The sequence below is a fragment of the Camelina sativa genome, chromosome 11 (assembly GCF_000633955.1).
Source record: "Camelina sativa cultivar DH55 chromosome 11, Cs, whole genome shotgun sequence".
NCBI classification, from domain to species: domain Eukaryota; kingdom Viridiplantae; phylum Streptophyta; class Magnoliopsida; order Brassicales; family Brassicaceae; genus Camelina; species Camelina sativa.
This window is the reverse complement of record NC_025695.1, coordinates 39,280,474-39,303,833: the sequence shown is the minus strand read 5'-3', so window position 1 is coordinate 39,303,833 and position 23,360 is coordinate 39,280,474. Positions and strand designations below refer to the sequence as shown.

Here is a 23,360-nt window from a genome sequence, read left to right as displayed (position 1 = left end):
TTTTTTTTTTTTTTTTTTTTTTTTTTTTTTTTGCAAATATAAAAAAACTAAACTATATATGATCAAGGAGAACTTAAATTAATAACCAAAAAAGGTGGGCTTATCGATTTTGTTGTCTAGGGTTTTTGTCTCTCCACAACCTAGCTGTCGCTCTTCTCTTTTCATCTAAAATATATGTTTCCATGGATAAAGATAAGTGGCTGAAGAAATGCTCTGCATCCACAGCCGATGTATAATTTTCTTCCTTATATGGCTCTCTTCTTTACTCAGTGTTTAACAAAAAAAATTCTCTATTAACGGTTTCTTTACAATTTGACTGGATTTTTTTTTTTAGGTTGAAGCAGTCACGCATAAATGTAAGAAAACGATTTTTTTTTTTGTTTTGTTTTGTAGAATCAAACATGCATATACTGTTGTGTGAATATAATCAATGCACAAAAAAACAATACACAACCAAACATTTTTTTTTTCTTTTCCAACATTATTTATTAGATATAATTAATGCACAAAAAACCCTACAGATTGAATTTTTCTTCTCGTTTAAAACTGAACCAACAACAATCATGACTTCATATTCATCAAATGGAACTAGTAGCAAGAGCATGTACTAAACTGTATGGCTCATTGGTTGTAAAGACAACGTCAAACCAGCTTATCGTCCCCCAAATCTCTCCGTTTTGGCGTCTTTCAATCGCAATTTCCGCACACCATATTGTTTCATCTTTGTGGTTCTTATCAATATCATACCCATACTCTTCCCACAAAACCACCATTTCCCCTCCATAATCCACCAGTTTACCATTACGCATACGAGGATAAGTAGGCAAGTTTTCCAAACCCTTCAAAGTTGTCCATAACTTTTCTTTGTGATCATACCAATCGATCATCATGTTATTGTAACGGTAGAACACATTCTCTATCACACAATAAGATGATGCGAGAGTCCATCCAGTATCCATTGCTAAGTCTACCGTTCTCCATCTACCTTTATTCAGCTTACAAGTCCCTAGCTTTCCCTTGGACCCCACATAGATAGTTCCTTCATACCCAACACTATCGTACTTAAAGCTTTTGCATAACTTCTCGCTAGGGATTCGTAAAAACTCCCAAGTTTGGGTCTTCGTATCAAAAACTTCTATCCAATTTGTGGAATCGAGATTTTCGCGGCCTCCAATTACATACATTTTTTCATCAACGACACAAGCAGATGGGAACACACGTGTCACCTGCATGCTTGGTGCCTCACGCAATGTGTGAGAACGACAATCAATGACCTTGACGTTAGAGGATACATTCTGATGTATTAATCCGCCAATGACGTACATATCAGAACCAATCATTGCAACATCCGACCTAAATGTAGAGGGAGAAATAGAATCAACAAAGATCGGCACCAATATTTTTTTGGAGCTATTTGGTCTCCGACAAAGAGTAAACCAACGTAGTGTGTTAGAGTCGTCACAGCTTTGTAAGCATACGTAGAGACAATTCTCGGTGCGGTTTAAAAGAGCTCGGGTCTGGTAAAGCTCCGTTGAAGTAACGAAAGAACGAAACTTCTTGGAAACTAAGGAAAGGGTTGGGTAGTGTAATCTTGAGACGCGGGCTAAACAGTTTAATATCAGATCATCTGGAAGCATCATAATTGTTGGTGGTCGCCTTTTAAAAAAAAAATAAACTATATTTTTCTGCCTTGCGGTTGCTTTTTTATGTCTCCACCAAGAACATCGTTATATAGGGAATTATTATTCCTAATCTCATGTGTATTATGTAATTCTTGTTAGACCTAATTCAATTAGAAATCCCTTTTAAGTAATATATCTATAATAATATATAAGATATACATATATACATATATATAAAAATCTTAATTTCAAAGATATCTTATAAAGCTTAGTTTTAAAGATACTCATTAACAAGATCGTGACAAATGTCAATTGTATTGATAAGATGTCGACATGTGTCATTTCTTAATTCATAAAAATATTTAAAAGTAAAAAAAGTAAAAGTTCTAAACCTATTATAAAAAAAAATTCTATACATAAATAACAAAAATACTTATTTATATATATTTTTAAAAAATGAAAAGTAATTTCTAATTTATTATGTCAATTGTATTGATAAGATGTCGACACATGTCAATTCTAAATTTATAAAAAAAAAATTAAAAGTAAAAAAAGTAAAAGTTCTAAACCTATTATAAAAAGGAATTCTATAGATAAGTAACAAAATTACTTATTTATATATATTTTTAAAAAATAAAAGTAATTTCTAATTTATTAAATTATCAATGTAATTCCATTGGATTTTTTGGTATTTATGTAATCCTATAATATAAAATTTGGTTTTGAAAGTTAGCCATTAACATGATTGTGACAATTGATTTTTTTTGTTAAGATAAGTGTAGATTTAATTTTTAACTTTGTTTATCATTATACATATTTTAATAATTATGAAAGAAAACTAGATAACATATACTACATTCCATCTTGCAACAATTATGTACTAAATATACATATGAAAATAAAAATCATTGTTATAATATCAAAGTATAAGTTTTAATTATTTGCTTTTTATTCAATTTATATATATATATATATATATATAATATAATGTATATTATTTTGTGTATTTTGATTTTCTTATTCTTTTTTTACCTACTTGACATTATGAAATAACTTTTTTTGTTTCTCAAAATTTATTAAAAATTCAAAGATTCTATAAGCAAATGAATGGTCAATAGCTCAAAAAAAATTTGTGTATATTTTTGTTAGCTCACACACATATTTGAATAAAGAACAGATTTTTAGTAGCATTTTCAGTAAATTCTTAGAAAGAGGATAGTTTTGAAAATTAGTATATGAAATTCCTCCTTTTAATAAAATTGAAAAAGTGTAGCTAAAATTTTTGGATGGTTTATATCAACATAAGTCATATGTGGTATAAAAATAAATTTTTGCCACGACATTATTTTTAAACTATATTCCGACTTTTCTTCAATAAATTTGTTTATATTTATTTTTGTAAGTGAATTTTTAACATATTTTTTAGGTTTCAAATCCTAACTCTGTATGCTTAAATTTATGGTTGGTGTGATTAAATTTTTAAATATTATTTACATATCATTATAGTAAAAACCGCTAACTCTGTAAAAAAAAAAACATGTATCAATCAACATGCATATCACAAAGATTATAATCTAGGAACAATCTATTATTAAATTTTTGAGCTATTGGATATTATAGTTTTTTTCATATTCAATATAATCTCATAAGAATTTAAAAAAAACCTAATCATTTGAGAGGAAATAAGAATGTTTGATTGAAAACTATTTTTTTTTTGTCGTCTGATAGAACTTTCGAAAATGTCTGAACAATGAAAGAAAAAGCAAAACCAAGAGGAAAGAAAATAACAAAACACAACTAAGCCGCCTCATCCCTCACTTGATTATGAAGCCAAGCAGGCCCTCCAAGTGAAAGATAAGACTGAAGTCTACCATCCCTCGTCACACTCCTCGCGATTGCCAAGGCAACAGAGTTTGCTGAGCTTGCAACTGCCGTAGCTTTCCATGATGTAAAGTTGGATAGGTTCTCATGTATAATGCTCAGGAGGATACTAAATCGCGGCCAAGCAGTAGGTTGTTAACTGCTTCAATGACCATCCTATTATCCAAAGCAAACTCCACTTTATCAAGTTGGAGTATAACAAGAGCTTCAATCGTCCAAAGGAAACAATGTAGCGCCACTACAAAGCGTGATGCAGATGCCGAAAGTGCAGATCTCGCATGATATAGTACCTGTCCACTCTCATCCCGCACAATCCATGATCCACCAGACACTCTAGAATTATTATACCACGATGATCCAATATTGCATTTAACAAAGCCAGCCAACGGTTTGCACCATTTTCTCTCTAGGGGACCTGACTTCGTGTGACCATGGAGGAAAGTATTTGCCGACAACAACTGTACAGCCTGCCATTCAACGGAGGCTTCTTGCGCTTTGAGAACTAAGTCTCATATATCTCCGTTTTTTCCCCTGAAACAAGACGGCATTTCGATGTTTCCAAATTCCCCATAACACCCATGGTACAGCAGATCGCACCAAACTGGGTATCTCCGCATTCTGCATTACCGTTAACAAATGATCCCAATTCTTATACACATCCATTTCAGAGTAACCTCCAATTGGGTGCGGGATATTAGCCAATGCAAGCGCCTGCCTTGCCACAGGACAAAGAAACAAAAGATGACAGATAGTTTCAGCCTATGAACCGCATCTCAAACAAGTAACATCACCACCACAACCTCTTAACGCCAAACGTTTAGAGACCGCTAAAGCACCATATAGCATACGCCAAAGAAAAGTTTTAATCTTGGGGACTGTTTTCACCTCCCATACTTTAGCCTTCAGCTCATTTTGCTTAATCTTAACTTCATTACGAGGTTCGTAAAGCGTAGACAAAGCTTGCACCATCCAGTACCCACTTTTAACCGAGTATTATCCCGACTTAGTGTATGGCCAAATAAACCGATCTTCATGTCCCTCCTTTAAACTCATTGACAATATCCGCTTCACATCATCCGGTGGAAATAAAGAGAAATTTTTTCCCCTGTCCCATCTAGTAGAACCTGGCTCCCTAAGCTCAGCCATTTTCAAGTTAACCTAAAAAAATATCTGAGAACAGAATGGTGCTCTAGGGGGCTTATCCAAAAGCCATTTATCCCTCCACACCAAGGTATCACGACCATCACCAATCGATTTCATCAGACCAGATTTCAACAGTTCACGCCCATGGAGAATACTTATCCATGAGTAAGAAGGTCTCGAGCCAGTCCCACAATCAAGGATAGACGTCTTCTGGAAATATCTGCTCTTGTAGAACCTCGCAATCAAGGAGTCCGGATTATTGAGTATACGCCATGCCTGCTTAGCCAATAAGGCCTGATTAAAATCCCCAGATCCTTGAACCCCAAACCTCCTTCTGACTTCGATTTGCACAGATGTTTCCATGCCACCCAAGCAATTTTACGCTTCCCCTGGCAATTGCTCCACCAAAACTCACACATAGCACTTGTTAACTTCCTACACAGGTTCTTACTCAAGCGGAAGCAAGACATAGCATACACCGGTAATGCCAATGCCACAACCTTCAGAAGTACTTCCTTCCCACCCAGTGAGAGAGACTTTGCAAACCAACCTTGGAGTCTATTTTGTAACTTATCACCAATGAAGCCCAAAAGCGTCTGTTTAGAGCCACTGAAACATTCTGGCAGTCCCAGATAAGTCCCGGTGCCACCCTCTTCATAGATGTTGAGTGTTTGTTTCACCATTTCCTTAGTCTCATCACTTACCTTCTTCCCAAATGTAACAGCTGACTTTGTAAAGTTGATCACTTGGCTAGAAGCTTTCCCATAACTATGTAGAAAGAGTATAAGCTCCTCACATTCCTCTTTAGTTGCTCGGCAAATGAACAAAATTTCATCAGCGAATAGTAAGTGCTGGACCGTTGGGCATGATACATTAAAACTGAAGCATGTGATATGTTCCTGTTGTTGGCTTCTCCGCAAAGCATACACCAAAGCCTCCACACATATAATGAAAAGAAAAGGGGACAATGGATCTCCTTGGCGAATCCCACGCCCTGGCTTGATTAGACCAAAATCACAGCCATTGACTAGAACCGAGAATGTGACTGATCTCACACATACCATTACCCATTGTATCCACTGTGTGTCAAAACCCATCTTGATGAAGAGATTCTCCAGAAAATCCCATTCTACTCTGTCATACGCCTTTGACATGTCTGTCTTCACCGCTATGAAGTTCTCTTCAAACTTCACATTGGTCTTTAGGGCATGCACAATTTCATGGGCTATCAAAATGTTGTCTGATATCAATCTTCCAGCTACAAAAGCACCTTGGGTTTCCGACACCAAAGCTGGTAAGCATCGTTTCAAGCGAGTGCATAAAACCTTTGAGACAATCTTGTACAAAACCGAGCACAAACTTATAGGTCGCATATCAGACATTTGGTTGGCATTTGGCTTTTTAGGTATGAGACAGAGTTGTGTATGATTCCACTCTTGTGGCATAACTCCTGAAGTGAAAAACCCCTGAACCTCTGCAATGATATCTGAGCCAACCACCGACCAGTACCGTCTGAAGAAAGCACCAGTCCACCCATCTGCACCAGGGGCACTATCCCCTTTAATATTAAAAGCTGCTTGTTTGATTTCCTGGGGCGAGACTGGAGCAGTTAGTTGCGCATTCATAACCTCTGTTACTCTTGGCTCCATTCCTTCTAGAAGCTCATCAGCTCCAACCGGATTTGAAGACTGAAACAAATCAGAGAAGTACTCCGCAACAATGTTGCCTTTTGATCCCTCTTCATAGCACTCCACACCATTCTTATCTAACAGTGATTGAAAACTAATTAATTAATTAATAACTAAAAAAAATCAAAATAATTAAATTATATTTTTTACATATTATCTAATATTATTTTCTATTCTTTAGTTTTTTTTACATGGACAATAAATTACATGGATTATAATCTAGTATATATATATATATTATAATAAACACAAAGCTTAACTGCTTGAGAAAGTAAATTTAAGTTTTTTTTGTTTATATAATATGTTCATAATTAATTTAAGTATTATCAATTTGAGTTTTGTGAAATAAAATAGACTTTGCTCGCCAAGGGCAGAATCATTTGATGTTATATGACATTGTCAAGTGAATTTGGTGTCTAATGCAGTTTTTTAATAAATAAAAATAATAAACTGAAGTGCTAATTAGTTCAACTCTGACAAAGCAAACAAGCAAAAAAACTTAATTCATAGTCTTTCTCTGCTTCATGGTTGAACTGCAGCAGAATCGGCACTGTTAGTTTCCTTCTGTTTTCTTTCAGCTTGAAGGGATCTGCATAGCGACTCAAGTTTATCTTTCTGTTTCTTAGTCTTCTCCAACAGTTTCTTCAATCTTTCACGCTGTTCAATGTCAACCAAAAACCGTGATTTTACTGATTTCATAACCAAAATTTACAATGAAAAAAACAGACGGTTTCGTTTGTTTTTTTACCTCTTCAACGAGTTCAATGAGAGTGATATCAGACTTCTCACTTTTGCTCTTCAAGAATGCGTTTTCTTTCCTAAGTTCTTTGATTGCTTTTGACATCTACGCAAAACACCAATAGACACAGGATCAAGTTTAATAAGATCTCAGTAATAAAACGTTTGGTCTTTCAAAGAACAATGAAGACAGGACAATGGTGTTACCTTATCAATTTCTTGTTTGAATGTTTCAAACACCTCGTTGCTCTTCACCAACGCATCCTGCATAACCAAAAGTCTTTCACTTTACATTCTCTTCATATAAATATCGACAATATTAAAAGAGAATTGCATCACACCCAAATCGAGCAATATAACTATCGGTGATCGTACTGAATCGAGAAGACGATAAAGACTTATTTAGGAAGTGTAAAAGGGGAAGAGAGCAGACCTGGAACTGCTGGAATTTATCTCCATCAGCAGTTAGCTGCAACCGCAAATTTTTCTCAGTAGATAAAAGCTGAGAAACTTGGTCTGCATAAACTTTCATCTGAGACTGTTCATGGATGAGTTTCTCCTCATGCTGTTTAATTTTTAAAGCAGAGATCTGTAGCTCAAGTGTCTTCTGCTTCAACTGCTCATTCGAAAATGTGATGTTGTCAAGTATACATCACAGTTAAGCCAATTATTTATTTTGGCTAAATGATGCTTCATATATAGTTGGAAAAACGAATATGTAAATTACTCTTTGCTCATGTTGTTGTTCTGAAAGTGTATATTGATCAGCCAGGTGCTTCAACTTCGTCCTCAACCTGGAGATTAAGAAACAAATTCACTGTAATTAGAAAAGACCTTTATAATATGTTACCAAATTATACTAGAAGTTTCCTATTTTACAAGTGAAAACGTTATGATTGAGTTCGTTCTGCTTACATCTCATTTTCTTTTAGTTGTGCGAGGCTTTCATCCTTTTGCTCGTCCAACTTAATGCTCACATCCTATTAACCAAAGAGGATCAGTATTCCGTATGGTAGAGAGTAAAAAATAATTAATTAAGTAGAATATTCTGCCTTCGTTTTCGTAAGCTTTGGATGTTGCAAAAGCCTACAAGCAATTTATCAAACTTATTTCTATCAATCTATATAACTTGAAACGAATATGTACGATTTTCTACTATATATAAAGTGAGTTCCAATCATTTCAAAGGACTAAATAGGTCTGTACGATTTCGATACTAACATGGGCAAATATTAGTGTAGAGTGTTTCACAAAGAAGAAAAAGAGGTTTTCATGACTCTCCAAAGCATATAGCACAGAAGATTAATGGAGATAAATCTCCTAAGGGAATAGAACAAGGATCAAGAATGATGTGCATTTTAGGATTTGCCTACATAGCAACACAGAACAAAGCTATTTACACAATACTTGTTCCTCTCTAGAACTGCCAATACTGACGGCAAAATGGCTCAAATTTTCAATATTCAGTAAATATCAAAACGCTGGGAGAAATTCACATCGAATTATAATGTGTTCAAACTACCTTTATTGCATCCTGGAACTTTGTCGATAAATCTGATCTTAAACTCTGTCCCTCAGTTGACACCCGCTTGCATTCTTCCTGTTAAACAAAGGTACATTCAATACATATACCAAAAAACTTAGTCAGTCCCTCAAAACAAGACAATAAAATATGGCACACCAAACTAGAAGAAAGAAAGAACATACCATCAACAGTTTGTTTTGACGTTGTAACTCTCTACAAAGCGACTCAAGCTTATCACGGACAGTAATAGCTAGAGTGAAAAAAAAGGAGAAAAAGATGAGTACAGACTATAAACCATATAACAATGAGAGTAACACAAAACTGGTTTGGCTTTACTGATTTCCTATTTACCAGAATCTCTTTCAGAAAGTACTTGCTGATACTTGAGCATGAATTCAAGAAACTCTTTCTCTGATTTAAACATATTCTTTGAACCCTTACGCTTAGTCTCAACCGTCTCCTGCTTTCAATATCAACACAAATCAGATACATTCATCTTCAACAAAGCAAAAATGAACATACAAAGCAAGGCCTGCTTGTCATCTAACACACAAGAATCAATCCTACCAACATTTTTAAAGTTGATATATCCCAAAGATAGTGATAGTTCATCAAAGACCACATAAAAATACTAACTTGTTTCTTGGGTTTGAGCGAATCCATACTCTGAGTCGAGTCTGTTTCCTTAGAAAAGGTTGGATTTTGAGTTGACCCTTCTGATACTAACTCAACAAAAGCAAACGTCAGGTTACAAATGGAAGTAAAGCTTGCTTGAATCTTGAATTAGGTCATTTACTACTCACATGTTTGACAAACAGGAGGAGAAGCTTCTTCTTCTTCTTCTTTATGCTCTAAGCTAAGCTTGCTCGAATCTTGAATTAGGTCATCTACGTCGTCGTCATCATTACCATCTGTTTCACACAAGGGAACGGGGAAAGTTCTCGGCTTCTCTGCTTTCTCGACGGCAACAGCTTCATGGTTCGTTGTTGTTGTGATACAAGTTTCTTCCTGGGTCTTGGGAGAATTGAGAGGTGGTGGCTCTGTAGCGCCGTCGACGAATCCATCGGGTAAAGAATCGACTTCCGGAAGCAAATTCGAGTGCGGTGACTCCTCCATTTTGTTTTTTGAATCCCCTCCCTGGATCTGGAGGAAACCTTATTTACGAATCAATGAGCTGAGAGATTGATTGAAATAAACCCAAATAAATATCTGACGGAATTGAGCAAAAACCTTTTACGGGTTATTTAATGTGTCTTTAACTAAAATTTTAATGTTATTGTTTTGTCGGAATTTTTAATGTTATTTATTATTAGTTTCTTGTTTAATAAAGTCTTCTTGAATTTTAGTAATTTCATGAGTTTGAAATCAAATGTTATATGATTAAATTTTGTTTAGATTTCTAAATCCATTCAAATCATATAACCAATAACCTCTTCTAAATGTTCAAAAATGATCATGTCGAGTTATTCAAGTTAGATATATTCTTACAATTAGCTATACTTTAAAAACCAAATTAAAAAAAAAATTAAATGAGTCGAATACTAATTTCATGTGTTGAATTGTATTCCCTCGTATTCTTTTTAGATATCGATTTAGAGGGAGGTATTCAACTTGATATTTTGAAAGATTCTAAAGTATTCTTAAAATCACTTGTTATTCAATTCATGATTTTAAAAAATCTTTTAAAATCCTATGTTATTCAACTTGAAATTTATGTAAAATCATTTAAAATAATCTAAAATCTCTTGTTATTCAATCACTGATTTATAAAACTTACTTAAAATCTAATGTTATTCAAAATATCACAATTTTTTTTAAAATAGTATTTTGAATGATTCTGCAAGACTTTTTTTGGTTTTTTAGTTGACAAATATGAGTAACAAAATACTACCTTTTGAGGTAGGATTTTAAAGGATTTAAAAAAAAAAAAAGTCGATGAAATATCAATTCCGACGACAGCTCTAATCTCCACCGATCAGCAGTCACCTCCTGAAGCTTCGTATCTTCCTGTGAATTAAACCACCATCTCTGTTCAGTAAGCTCTCTCTCTTGTCCCTCTTAATTTGAATCTCAAGGTTCAGTTTTAACTAGAATACCTCAGCTCGTTTTGTTTTTTGGACTGCAATTTGCCTCTGTGTCTGCGCAAAGTGTACCTCATCGTCGTAAAAGTATATCGGATCATGGTAAATTAATGGGCTGTTCTTTTTAGAATCCATATATGTTACAACAGGAACATAATTAGCTTTTGATCATTAGATATCAAACAAAACGAATCATGATAATGAAAAGAACAAAAAAAGAAGTGGAATGCAATATGTTCGTGGCTTACAAATTTCTACAGAAAGTCACACCACAATGGAAAACTCAGATCTTTTTGGTTTAGGTTTTTCTTCCTCTCTTCTTCATCTCACTTAAAGCTTTTTTCTTTGTTGCAGGTTTTAATTAGAAACTCACATCTCAACAATCAAATATGTTATTATGGGATCATCTTGACCAGATTTTAATTGCAGGTTTTAATTAGACTCTCTGAGCATAATTTTTTTTTTTGGCATATAATTTTCTTTCTTTATATTGTAAAATATTTAAAAATCACCCAAAGTTTACTCATAGAATATCATAGAATCTCATAGAATCATATTTCATTTCTTTTTTTAGAAAATAGAAAAACTCTAAAACACAATCAAATCTCCTAAAAATCTTCTAAATCTTTCAAAATTCTAAAATATTAAAATCCTACAAAATCTTTAAAATATCAAGTTGAATACCTCCCTCTTAGAGTTAAAATTTTGTTTTATAATAATGAATAACTAGATAGTTATCCATATTGGAAATATTTTACAGTAATTTATTAATTATAAAATAATAGTTTAAATTTTATTTGATTTATTCTATATATTTTATAATCGTTTACATTTAATTTATTAGTTTCAAATTCTGATTTCAATCCATCTTTGGTACATGATACAATGGTTAAATCCGTTAATTATATAAATTTGGTAAAATCTAGAAAATATAACAAAACCTTGTTTAGAAATTCTGATTTAACTTTTTTATTTATTTATTTTGATTGTATATATTATATTGAATAAAATACAACCTTTATGATTTCTTAGATTTTAAAAAGATGTCACTGCGTCGATGTGCATTGCGAAAAAATATTTAATAAATTAAATATAATATTTTATATAATTAAAATATAAGCAATGTTGTATCTTAATTTTCAAATATATGTTATTAAACGATTTAGGAATGTAAACATTTAATCTTAGTTTTATAAATAAAATTAAGTTTTATAGTTATTTTAAATAGTTTACTATTTTTTCCTAAAATTTCTGTAAGAATAAATGAATTTGTTAAATAATTCAAAAATATTATTTTATTATTTTATTAACCAATATAAACTTTTATTTTGTTAGTTATTAAATTAATTAAAATACAATGGTATTTGTTGTAATATATTACATAATAGTAGGATTAAACTTTAACAACATTGCTTAAATAAGTATATAGAGATTGGATTAGATTACACTTTAAAATTGTATACAGAAAATATTGATGAGCGGCCTGAGGAGATTGTTCTGGTAGCGGAAGGTGAGGAGTTGATAGGCATGTCAATTAGGGCCAAAGTCCGCGGGCTGGTCCGGCCCGGCCCTGAAAATATCGGGCTTGGACATATACTATATATATGTCTAGAAAAAATCAGGACTTTCTGGTTCAGCCCATTTGGGCTATAGCGTTTTCTGGGCTTTGTCCGACCGGGCTCAGGCTAGCCCAAAAAATCCTTTAACAAATATATTTGTACTTTTTTTTGTTTGATTGCATTATTTGATTAATGATTTCTTGTAAATAAAGTTTAAAACTATAATCCTAGTTTTCATATTTAATTAATAACCTTACTTAATATTTTTAAATTTTTTTATCTATGATATTTTATATGAATTATATATTGTTTTATTTGATTATAGTATAAAATTTTATTTAATTTTAAACTTTCTTTTAAATTAAGTTGGTTGTAGTGAATATAAATGAGTTATTAAAATTTTGACTGATTTGTTTTATATTGCACCTTTAAATATTGCTGTTTAAGGCTTATAAGTTTAAATTTTTGATTTTTTTACCGGAAAAGCCCGAAAAGCCTTGTAGCCATGTTAGGGTCGGGCTCGGGCTTTCAAATATAGGCTCGGAAATAATTTGGGCCAGGCCGGGGCGGGTCGGACCAGCCCGATTGACATCCCTAAGCGTTGACATAGCAGCAAGCTCAGGTGAAGGGCGTTTATGAGGATTCTCTCATTTTCCCTTTATCTTTGGCCCCAGGCAGAGGGTGGCCGTTGTTAATCTCCCGCCGTTTTTTGCGGGTTATCGCTGCTTTGTAGATGCATCTTGGAAAGCAAATGATCCATTTGCAGGTGCGGGATGGCTTTGTTTGTCCCATGATGCATCACCGACTAGGGAAGCCACCAAGTTCCAGTGTATCCTCTTTCCTTTGCATGCTGAAACTAAAGCGTTCATCTGGGTAATGTGGTGCATGATTGGACATAACTTTCGAGATGTGACGTTTTTAATGGATTGTTCAAACTTGGTGAAGATGGTGTCTTCGTCTTCGGATTGGCCAGTTTTGTCGACGTACCTGGATGATATCAAGATTAACTAGGAGAAATTTTCAACTTTCTTTTTATTTTCTATTTTTCGAAATGCAAATGTAAGGATGGGTTTTCTGGCACGTCAAACACGTATATCTCCGCATCATATTTTGTATATAAACAATTTTTTACCCAATTGGCTCGTTTAAGCTTATCTTTTATTGATAAAAAATTTTAAAAGTACAGAAAATAGATAGGCACTGCGAACAAAGGTCTTAAATGAAATTAACCCGAATAATCATAGATTATAATTGAATCAGGGTTGATGTTTCTAGTACCGAAGTTCGAATAAAAACAAGTTAGAATTCATGTTTCTAAACTCACAATCTAAAATGGGTTCTTGCCAAAACTCACGAAATTAATATCGTAGCCTCCTAATTAAAACAAGTTAGTCTGGTTTGACACCCCTGTTCAACCTTATACTCAAATTTTCCCCTTCACGCAAGGTTATTACCGTTCATGTATAGACAGACAAAATCATATACTCAATTCTTATTCAAAAAACAAAAATCATATACTAAATTCTAGTGATAATTTTAGAAGTATGTTTACGTTGAAAATATATATTACAATTATAAGAGAGCATTTCTTTATTGCACAAGTTCAATTACTTACACCTTTTACTATGTTTGTTTTTCCTTCTATATATATATAATGCCAGTTTCCTATGTTGCTCTAATTTTCTTTCCAGTGGGTAATCTGAATATTTTTTTGTTAAACAAGAAGTTTCATATTTAAACAACACTTTTTTAATTGCACAAATTAAATTACTTACATCTTTCCACATGGAAAAAGTAAATTCTTCAAACACTAACTTACCCTGATCAAAGAAAGCAAATATGAAGAAGAGGTGTACAAATACTGAAACAAGGTCTCTTAAAAAGTTGAAATAAATCAAAGGTCTAAATTCGTATCCGTGGTTGGGTGGTTTTGATTACTCACAGTCACGTACGTGTACGTGCACCTCACCGTTCTTACTTCAACAAATAAAGGCAGATGGCAAACGACATATAATTTTTATCGATATCACTGTCTCGGTTTCTCTTGCACCAAACGAGAATGAGTGTTCCCCATGCATCCTCCACCAGCATAGCACGGTGCAGTCACATTGGCTAAATACTTCTTCGGCAATCCGATTCCAAACCTCTTCCCTCTCCTTTCCCTTTTCTCCTTTTTGACGATGCTTCCGTCCTAAAAATACAAAACATATCATTATTATCGAGCCTCACATAAATCAAATCAATAATGTGAATCAAATGTGAGCCACCTCTTTTATCTCTGTCATGACACTACTTTCGATTTCCATCGATTTTCTTGTGTCTTCTCCATCTTTTTCTGCATTAGTGAATAGATAAATTTTCCAATTATAAGCCCAACTGCGAACCTTAAGATGCATCGGCAACCATAGAAATACATAGAAAGGTGAAAGTACTACATGGTAAAATATAGTTTTGATAAAAATAAAACTAGCATTCCTAGCAATCATATACATACGGATATTTATTATTCTTGACCTTTCTATTTGGTACGTATACTTGTATATATATATGTGTGTGTCATTATAAGGACGTATGATTTACCTTCATCATCATCATCAGAAGAAGGAACATCGATGCAATAAACCCTAAAGCTTGGAGATCCAGGACCTATCATTCTTTCATCAAAGTTGCTCATGATACTCCTTTCGTCTTCATCATGATTCTTGCCATCATCTCCTTCCTTCTTAACATTGATGGTCACATCCTCATGATGAATATCCTCTTCTTGTTTCTTCACAACCTCTTTATTATCCTCCTCTTGTTTCTTCGCAACATCTTGATGATGTTTTTCATCTTCTTGTTTCTTAACAACCACTTCTTCCTCATTCACCTCTTTGACATCATCTCTCGACGGAACCTTCTCTAAAATAACCTCTTTCTTCTCTTCCACGTGATGATCAGGTGCCGGAGCCACCTTAGCCGACGACTTCAGACTGCCGTCAGTGTCTTCTCCGTCATCAGAAGAGCCGTGACGAAGAAGCTCCTTCTTAGACTGCGTCTGGCTCCCTTTCAAGACGCTTGCATGGCTCCTTTTCTTCATCTCCTCTAACCTTCGCCTTAGAAGTGGACGTATTCCCGCCGGAAGTGGCACAACGCCTCCTTCTCCGGCCCTGACAGCCGCCACACCTCCAAGCCTCGAGCCACCGCAACCCATATTAATAAAACTAACAAATTGATGGTGTAATCGCCGCCACCAGAAAGATCATACGGCAGGGGGTGGGTGGCGGGAGAAGATGTTAGATAATAGGCAAAGGAGAGGAGAGAAGAGAGAGCCAATAAATTGGGAGGACGATGAGTGAAAGATAATATTTAGGAATCCGAGAAGAAGAAGGGAGAGAAGGTGAGGTTATAGGGTTGAGATTATGTGATGGGTTGATTGGTTAGTTGCAATTTATTTGCTAATTTTGGTAAATAGTGATATTTTGGCAAATACAGGAGTTGGTTTCTAAGTAACATCTTCATTCCTATTGTCATTTTTGACTTACAGTTTAGTCTTAACATCAATATCTGTAAGATTCTTTTTGTTTGGTCAATATAAAACCACCCCACAAACAAACTGTAACACCCAATTTTCATGGCATGTCACAGGTTAACTTATACCACAAGTAAACCATACTTAACCGAAAATAACCAAAAAATCCATTAAATCAATTTAAACGTCTTTCAAACCATCCTTTAAACGTTAAACCGAAACTAACAACCAGTTCGATAAATCCAACAACGGGAAATAAAAGAATAATCTCCAGCTCCTAACACCAACACCAACTCTATCAACTACTCCTCATGGTTACGTGCAAGAGAAAGAGAGGGGTGAGCAATCTAGGATTACTCAGCAAGGGCAAGCCTTAGGACTCACGAAGTCTTCATACACAAACATGCTTAGACCATCACAAAGTCTAAACCTAAGACAAGCAATCAATCACGTGTAAAAGACACACAAACATCAAACAAACGAGACTACGTCCCATAAACAACTGATGCAGCGAAGATACAAGATTCGAGGACGAATCTTTTCTTTGCCGGCGAGACATGATGCCGCGCATAATTATGATTATTTCCATTTATTTGTATTTTAACATTATTATTAATTATATGATTTACCTTTAGAGGTTTCTAGAATATTACAGAGATTTATTAGGGTTTTCTGGTTTTATTATAAATAGCCTATTCAGGCCTATTGTATGAGGGAGTTGATTTAATTAATAAAATTAAGAGCTTTTAGCTTTTGTGTGAAGAGTATTCACAAACCCTTGTTTTCGAATAGATCCAAAGAGATCTCAACGATTTCAGGAAGACATTGATCTTAGGTATTCTTAGACTAAATAAGATCTTTGTATTATCTTAGCTTCCGCTACGTCAGTTGGTATCAGAGCTTTGTCTCTTTAATTTCTCAATTGAAGAACGATTCTGGTGATCATGTTGATTAGCGAAAGTTTGTTTTTTGAACAGGAAGAAAACCATGAGATCTATGGTGATCCCATCTATGACATCTATGAAGAGGATGTTATAGTTATGGATTTTGTTTTTCCACAAGCTGGTTTCAAAAATCGGCTCTGTGCAAATTTAGGGTTTGAGACAGAAGTTGTTAAAGAAGAGATCCGTGCAAATTCCGGGTCAGACTGGTTTGGTTCAAGTTTCGGGTCAGACCGGGTTTGTGCAAATTTCGGATCATACCGGGTTCGTGCAAATTTCGGATCATACCGGGTTCGTGCAAATTTCGGGTCAGATCGTTTCCGTGCAATTCGGGCAAAACCAAACGATGGGAGTGATGATGAATCTGCAAACATCGAATGTGCTGAAAACGTTGTTGAAGATTCGAGGGCGAATCTTTCTTGGCCGGAGGGAGCTGATGCATCGAAGATACAAGATTCGAGGACGAATCTTTTCTTTGCCGGCGAGACTTGATGCAGCGCATAATTAGGATTATTTCCATTTATTTGTATTTTAATATTATTATTAATTATATGATTTACCTTTAGAGGTTTCTAGAATATTACAGAGATTTATTAGGGTTTTCTGGTTTTATTATAAATAGCCTATTCAGGCCTATTGTACGAGGGAGTTGATTTGATTAATAAAATTAAGAGCTTTTAGCTTTTGTGTGAATAATATTCACAAACCCTTGTTTTCGGATAGATCCAAAGAGATCTCAACGATTTCAGGAAGACATTGATCTTAGGTATTCTTAGACTAAATAAGATCTTTGTATTATCTTAGCTTCCGCTACGTCAACAACGCCATGCATTATGGGATTCCTCATGCTTTCGCATTTCTTCCTGTACATTTCCATCGCCGTGCATTACGGGATTCCTTATGCTTTCTCACTTCTTCCTGCACTTTTCCATTGCCGTGCATTCCGGGATTTCTCATGCTTTCGCACTTCTTCATGCACTTTTTTACTTGCGTATCTGGATTTCTCATGCTTCTCGCACTTCTTCCACGCACAACAACGCGTTGGCTTGTCAGCCAATCTTGATCTACCCGCATTCCGCGCCCGTAGACCACCACACAACTACAAGGAGAACTCCTTGTAGGACTCTCTGCGGTTCTCCCGCTTCTTCGTGCCTCTTGACACTTTTTATCCTCACACTCAAACAATTTATTTTATCACACAAACATACATATCACACACCACACAATCCGTTTTAAAATATCTAGTTCTTTTAATTCTCAAATCCTATTACTAATTTTTTTTCCTTACCTTTTATTTAGTAAATACATATTATATATATTATTATTATACACTCAACATTCAACTAAGATTATTTTTATATAATCAATAGATATATTTGGTTTAACCTTAAACTAAATAACTATCTAAACGTATCGGCATATCAAAAAGACACTAACTAGTCCTGTCCTCACCTTAGCAAATTTGTTGATCCTCAAATAAAAGCCAGCAACGACAAGAATCCAATCCAACAACGATCTTAATCTGCAATATTTTCAGATTACTCGATCAATGATTACATTCCAATATTTATCACTGATTTAATCTAATAACCGAAACTGAATTAATTGTGCTGGTACTTCACAAATAAATTCGTTAGACGTAGTTTAATAATTAAATCAAACTAACGATCAAATAATTTATATCACCACAATTTAATCCACGTACGACCACATGCTCCCCGTTTATTACCGATTCCTAAAGCAGCCACAATACACGATGCACCAATATTAAATTGTCCAACGTCATCGACAACGTACGTAATTAACCATGCATGACACCACAAACAACTCATGCACGTACGTTCCATAATTTTCTGGTTTAGATGGTTAAGCTTCTCGGTTCAAAAATCAACAAACACAACAACAACATCACGAGACAAGAGTTCCGCCGTTTACCTTTCTCGGCGTTTACTCTCGGTGAATCTCCTCGACGGCTCGACGTGACAGTTTAAGCACACGGTGGCGTTCAGTTCTCATGATTCACAATTATACAACAACAACAGATCATGAGACAATATCATTTACTTCATGCGCAAGTTACAAAAGAACACTAGGGTTTCCTTACCCTTAACGGCCTCGACAATGTCTACGGCTGCTACGGAGACAGCGGCTGACATCTCCGGTGATAGTGGTTAACACATGGTTTCAAACTCCGGTGATTCACGATGGCTTGCTGACTAACGGTGGTGATCGACGGTGGCGAACAACAAATCTCCGTGACCTCTTTCTCTCCTTCTCAACAATGGCAACAACATGAGGAAGACGGTGATGATGGTGAGATCCAACGTTGAGAGAGAGGCTTAGGGTTAGAGTTCACAAACTCTCTTCTCTCGCCAAAACAAAGACGGCGATGTATGCGAGTATACACATGTACACAAACATACAATGTGACGCAAAACCCTTTACTTTTGTTCAATTGGGCCCTTAATGGGCTGCACTTTTCAAAATGACCCACATTTGAATTTGGGGATGTTACACAAACTTCGAAGTCTTTTGGGTAACCGTAAGTCCGTAACCTCAAGGCTATCTAGTTGACTCGGCTCAACCGCAGATTTTTATTTTAAACCCGTTGTCATGTGACAACTCATTTATATATTCGTTTACTGACTTGAACGTCACTGTCCTCTGAAAACATCACATCGATGTTCCGGACATCCACATATTAGATTTCCTCTAGCTAGTTGTAAGAAATTTGTAACTGTACGCTAGTAACTTGGCGAACACGAATATTTTCTCACAGCATAACGTATATATACCATGACCAAGATATTGAATTATAATGCCAAGGAGCTGTTTGAAGAGAACTGCTGGGACATAATGATCTGTTGGCAAGGATGGAGTTATCAGTTAGGGAGACTTGTCTTAACCCACACATCTATCATCTATGTACGTACAACTATGCGATGCTACTTGATCACGCCGAATATATACAGAAGTAGAAGGGAGCTTTTTCAGTTGCTTTGACTCCGTTTTGTTAGTAAGATTTGTGTGAGGGCTAAAGATAAAATCTAAAGGCTTCTTGCTCAACATGAAATTGGTTGGTTGCATACTTAATATGTCGTAAGTAAGTTAAATCTTAATTTCTCTTGTGTGCTAGTGAAGTACATGGGAAACTATTACATACATGCATATTACTCATTAGGCTAAATTAATCAACTACGGTTACAGATCTCTCATTGTTTGATCAAATCAAGTCAATAATCCCCACGAATTTACCATGCATGGATTTATAAATCTCGAATTTTAAAAGAAAACACTGATGATTAAAGATAATAGATAATTTAGTCTATATATATATATATATATATATATATATAATTGGACAAGAACAAAATAAGGCGGGAGAGTGAAAGCAACTTGTGGCATCTTTCACCACAACCTTAATTACATTCCAAAGGGCTTGGAAGATAATAAGACAAATTTAAGCATATATCCTCATTTTCATTTAGATGTTCTCTAATATTCTAACAATACTATAAGTTACTAACTAAACTCAAATGGATCGGATTCACCACAAAACCAATACATATATATGGCATCAACCATGATCGTCACCGGCTTTGAATAACTTCTTCGCCATCAGACTCGTCCGACTCGTGCTCATCCTCCACCATCTCTTCCTCATTCTCTTCCTTCACCACCACCTTCACTGCCCCCCATTTCCCTAAATCCCCCTGAAAACCCAAAAAAAAAAAAAAAACCAAACTAATCAAAACATTGGTATATATTGCAGAAAAATATTAAGGATGAGTAAAATGACACATAATATAGGGTGATATATTTTGAAAAAAAAAATTCGGTAATTTAGGATTCCTTAAATATTGGCGTATTAATTTTTCTTTTTTCAAGAAATCAAATCAAAATGACATTTTAGTAAATGTTTTGAAGGTTTTTCTTTTCTTTTCCGGAAATTTGTGTTACTCAACTTTTATTTTTGTTAAGTAATTACATGAAACATTAGTGGCGTTATAAATAATTTCCCAAAGATAAGAGTCCAATGTAGTGTCGGAACTAATAAGAGACGAGTGGCTCACCCGAGGCAAAAGGGACGATGACCACCTTGTAGCTCTAGAGGAAAGAAGTCGGAACTCATACATGATCCATGGAGTTATTGTGCCTCGAGGTCTTTTCCCAATATAGAAAGCAAATGTCTTTCTCCTTCCTTCTAAATGACTACATTCACGATCACCAGCCTCCATTACTTCCTCTTCTTCACACTTTTCCCAGTAACCTGATAACGTCTCTCTTCCCTTTCTCTCTCGTTCTTCCTTCTTCACGAAGTAATACACTTCCTTGTTCCTCTCACCTACAACAAATGTGTACGTACAACATCTATTAAACCACATTGAGCGATACATTAAAATGTGATATGGTATAGTAATTAGAGAAAAGAGTTTGTAGCAAACCTAGCAAGTCCCAAGGATCAACATTGCAAGATCGGAGCTCAGGGAGGTCGAAGTCCATCGGACGGTGGAGGACCTTCTTTGCGAGATACTCGAACACAAGATCTTCATCATCGGGATCGAACCGAAACCCAGGAGGGAGTCTCATGCTTCTTCCGTTCATGGCAAATCTCTGCGCAGAAATGTCCATCAGTGCTTCCTTATCAGTATCCCTTTGTGTATGGTTTAGGTTGTTTATATACTTATATGAGTGTGTCACCTTTAGTTTGGCAAAAGCGAATTCTACTTTTCCTTTAGAGATACTTTTTACGTATTATTTTCTAGAGATGAATAGATAATTTAATTTTTAATATAACATCAAATTCAGAGATTGTTTTATTTTTGTTTATTTAAATGCGAGGCTCACCCTAATAAAATTGTTGTGCATACCCATGCAGTCAACGTTGTTAAGATTTTGAATAGAACATTGTTAAGAATTCTATTTGAAAAAAAATAAGTAATTATTTCTTTATTTTTTTTGGTAAAGGTAATTAGTTCCTTTTTTTGGGCAAAGTTGATTTTTTCCCCAACCAAAACGAAATAAATAAGGTAAAACTAAAACCTATATATATCCACGCTGTTTCATTACCGATAACTAAAACGAGCGCAATACTAACAACGATTGATTTGACCCGAAACTAATTTAACCATTTGAAAGCTTTTTATGTACTCTTTTTTTTTTCTTTGTTTAAAAAGCTCGTATACATACTATATATATATATATATATAGTCACTACGCATATTTATCAGAAATCTATATTCTAATATATATAAGAAAACAAAACAAATTCGTGTTTAGGAACTCTTATCTATCATGCATGTAAAAATAAATATTCATGCGACCTTTTTATTCTTAAAGTAAAGAAGTGCATGTGAAATAATGATGTCGGAATGATATACGTATTAGAAAAATGAATTACTTAAAAGATGTATTGGTAAACGAAAAGGTTTGGACGTTCAACGTAAAATTTTGTAGATTAAAATCCACTTTTGGGATAAATTATACGTGGAAAAAGAAAACGCATATCATCGTGGAATCAGAATTTTCTTTGTCTTTATAACTTCGCATGTGAAATAATAATGTCGGGGCGTACCATACATTTTTTAAAAAACAAGAAGTCTAAGTAAATAGACATAAGCAATGATGAAGAAATAAGAAAAATAAATAAAAGAAAGTAAATTCGGAAAACAAAAGTGAAATTGAAAGAGAGTCCAAGTCGATCCCAACTTAAAGATTTGAGGACGCAGCTGACTTAACGAGTAAGTTATGAGATTGTTGGTCTGACTCAATTTTCTACTCTCATGCACTTCTTTAATTTCAATTATTTTAGATATATTATTGTATATATGTTTGTCTTTGGACTGGTGGTTTTGTCTTTTATCCTTCTTTTTTTTTTCCTTGGATCAATAAAGCTCCCAAAGCTCACCAAAACAAAGTTGTTCTAATTTTTTGCTGCAACTTTCCAGCATCAGACTTTGAATATTACAAAGAGCATTTAGGTTTTACTCCTTTTTGTATAATGTTTTCTTTGTATACACTAGAAATAAAGCTACATAATCTGTCTTTCAAAAGACTACGAAAAGAAAATGAAATGAATAAAGATGATTGTTTCATTGTTAAGGAACTGCGATTAGTTTAATCTGGTTGGAACTTGGAAGATAGTATTTCAAATTCCTTTCGCTGAAGATCTTGAGTTCGAATGCCACGCTATATATATTTGATGAATGATAAAAGTTTAACTGGTTAACAACTCGCTCTAATTCTAGGCTGAGTCCAACTTGTTTGTGACCTAGTAACAGTAATATTTCGGGGAAGACGAAGGAGACTATGTATGCTAGGAAGAAGAGACTGTGTCCGTCTATGTTGTCGGATGATTGTCAATCTGCTGGTTCTTACAAAACAAACTCTATCATTTTTTTTCTTCAGTTTAGTGTAAAAAATAGTTGAAAATTTGGTAAGGCAAGCTTTCTCTATTGGGACTGGCTCACCTTTGAAATTAGTCAAGCATATTAAGTCTGTTGTGGGTAGAACACATGTTCTAGTTATGTACTTTCGGTTTAGTGCTGACATAGATCACTCAAGCTTACATATATATATAAAAAAATTATACTGAAAATTAAATTAAAATAGCGAAAAAAAAAATTTCTAATGTTTTTAAACTCGAGAAAGCTTTATTTGTTCCATATAAC

The 23,360-nt window shown here is 34.5% G+C and overlaps 4 protein-coding genes across 4 annotated transcripts; all 4 read right to left on the bottom strand.

Annotated features, from left to right (window-relative positions):
- On the bottom strand, positions 562 to 1,640 carry LOC104725586 (F-box/kelch-repeat protein At4g23580-like). Its single transcript, XM_010444262.1, has one exon. It carries the CDS (start codon positions 1,638 to 1,640, stop codon positions 579 to 581), a length of 1,062 nt encoding a protein of 353 aa, XP_010442564.1. The 3' UTR covers positions 562 to 578.
- LOC104725584 (alpha-taxilin) lies at positions 6,704 to 9,816 on the bottom strand. Its single transcript, XM_010444261.2, has 11 exons — positions 9,401 to 9,816; positions 9,234 to 9,319; positions 8,949 to 9,057; positions 8,780 to 8,847; positions 8,595 to 8,672; positions 7,988 to 8,052; positions 7,800 to 7,866; positions 7,506 to 7,688; positions 7,280 to 7,336; positions 7,083 to 7,178; positions 6,704 to 6,991 (listed from the first exon to the last, which is right to left on the bottom strand). The coding sequence occupies exons 1-11, from the start codon at positions 9,711 to 9,713 to the stop codon at positions 6,857 to 6,859; spliced, it is 1,257 nt and encodes a 418-aa protein (XP_010442563.1). The 5' UTR covers positions 9,714 to 9,816; the 3' UTR covers positions 6,704 to 6,856.
- Positions 13,990 to 15,607, bottom strand: LOC104725583 (nuclear polyadenylated RNA-binding protein 3-like). Its single transcript, XM_010444260.1, has 3 exons — positions 14,818 to 15,607; positions 14,505 to 14,572; positions 13,990 to 14,428 (listed from the first exon to the last, which is right to left on the bottom strand). The coding sequence occupies exons 1-3, from the start codon at positions 15,428 to 15,430 to the stop codon at positions 14,264 to 14,266; spliced, it is 846 nt and encodes a 281-aa protein (XP_010442562.1). The 5' UTR covers positions 15,431 to 15,607; the 3' UTR covers positions 13,990 to 14,263.
- Positions 20,076 to 21,324, bottom strand: LOC104725582 (NAC domain-containing protein 41-like). Its single transcript, XM_010444259.2, has 3 exons — positions 21,135 to 21,324; positions 20,763 to 21,034; positions 20,076 to 20,402 (listed from the first exon to the last, which is right to left on the bottom strand). Exons 1-3 carry the CDS (start codon positions 21,319 to 21,321, stop codon positions 20,280 to 20,282), a joined length of 582 nt encoding a protein of 193 aa, XP_010442561.2. The 5' UTR covers positions 21,322 to 21,324; the 3' UTR covers positions 20,076 to 20,279.

Coding starts and splice junctions, on each gene's coding strand:
- LOC104725583 (XM_010444260.1), bottom strand. CDS start 15,430: ATGGGTTGCGGTGGCTCGAGGCTTGGAGGTGTGGCGGCTGTCAGGGCC. Junction 14,573..14,817: donor TTCTGATGATGATGATGAAG/GTAAATCATACG, acceptor TCACTAATGCAG/AAAAAGATGGAGAAGACACA. Junction 14,429..14,504: donor TCATGACAGAGATAAAAGAG/GTGGCTCACATT, acceptor TTGTATTTTTAG/GACGGAAGCATCGTCAAAAA.
- LOC104725586 (XM_010444262.1), bottom strand. CDS start 1,640: ATGATGCTTCCAGATGATCTGATATTAAACTGTTTAGCCCGCGTCTCA.
- LOC104725582 (XM_010444259.2), bottom strand. CDS start 21,321: ATGGACATTTCTGCGCAGAGATTTGCCATGAACGGAAGAAGCATGAGA. Junction 21,035..21,134: donor TGATCCTTGGGACTTGCTAG/GTTTGCTACAAA, acceptor CATTTGTTGTAG/GTGAGAGGAACAAGGAAGTG. Junction 20,403..20,762: donor CATCGTCCCTTTTGCCTCGG/GTGAGCCACTCG, acceptor TTGGGTTTTCAG/GGGGATTTAGGGAAATGGGG.
- LOC104725584 (XM_010444261.2), bottom strand. CDS start 9,713: ATGGAGGAGTCACCGCACTCGAATTTGCTTCCGGAAGTCGATTCTTTA. Junction 8,673..8,779: donor GTCAAAACAAACTGTTGATG/GTATGTTCTTTC, acceptor TTTGTTTAACAG/GAAGAATGCAAGCGGGTGTC. Junction 7,867..7,987: donor CAACTAAAAGAAAATGAGAT/GTAAGCAGAACG, acceptor CTTAATCTCCAG/GTTGAGGACGAAGTTGAAGC.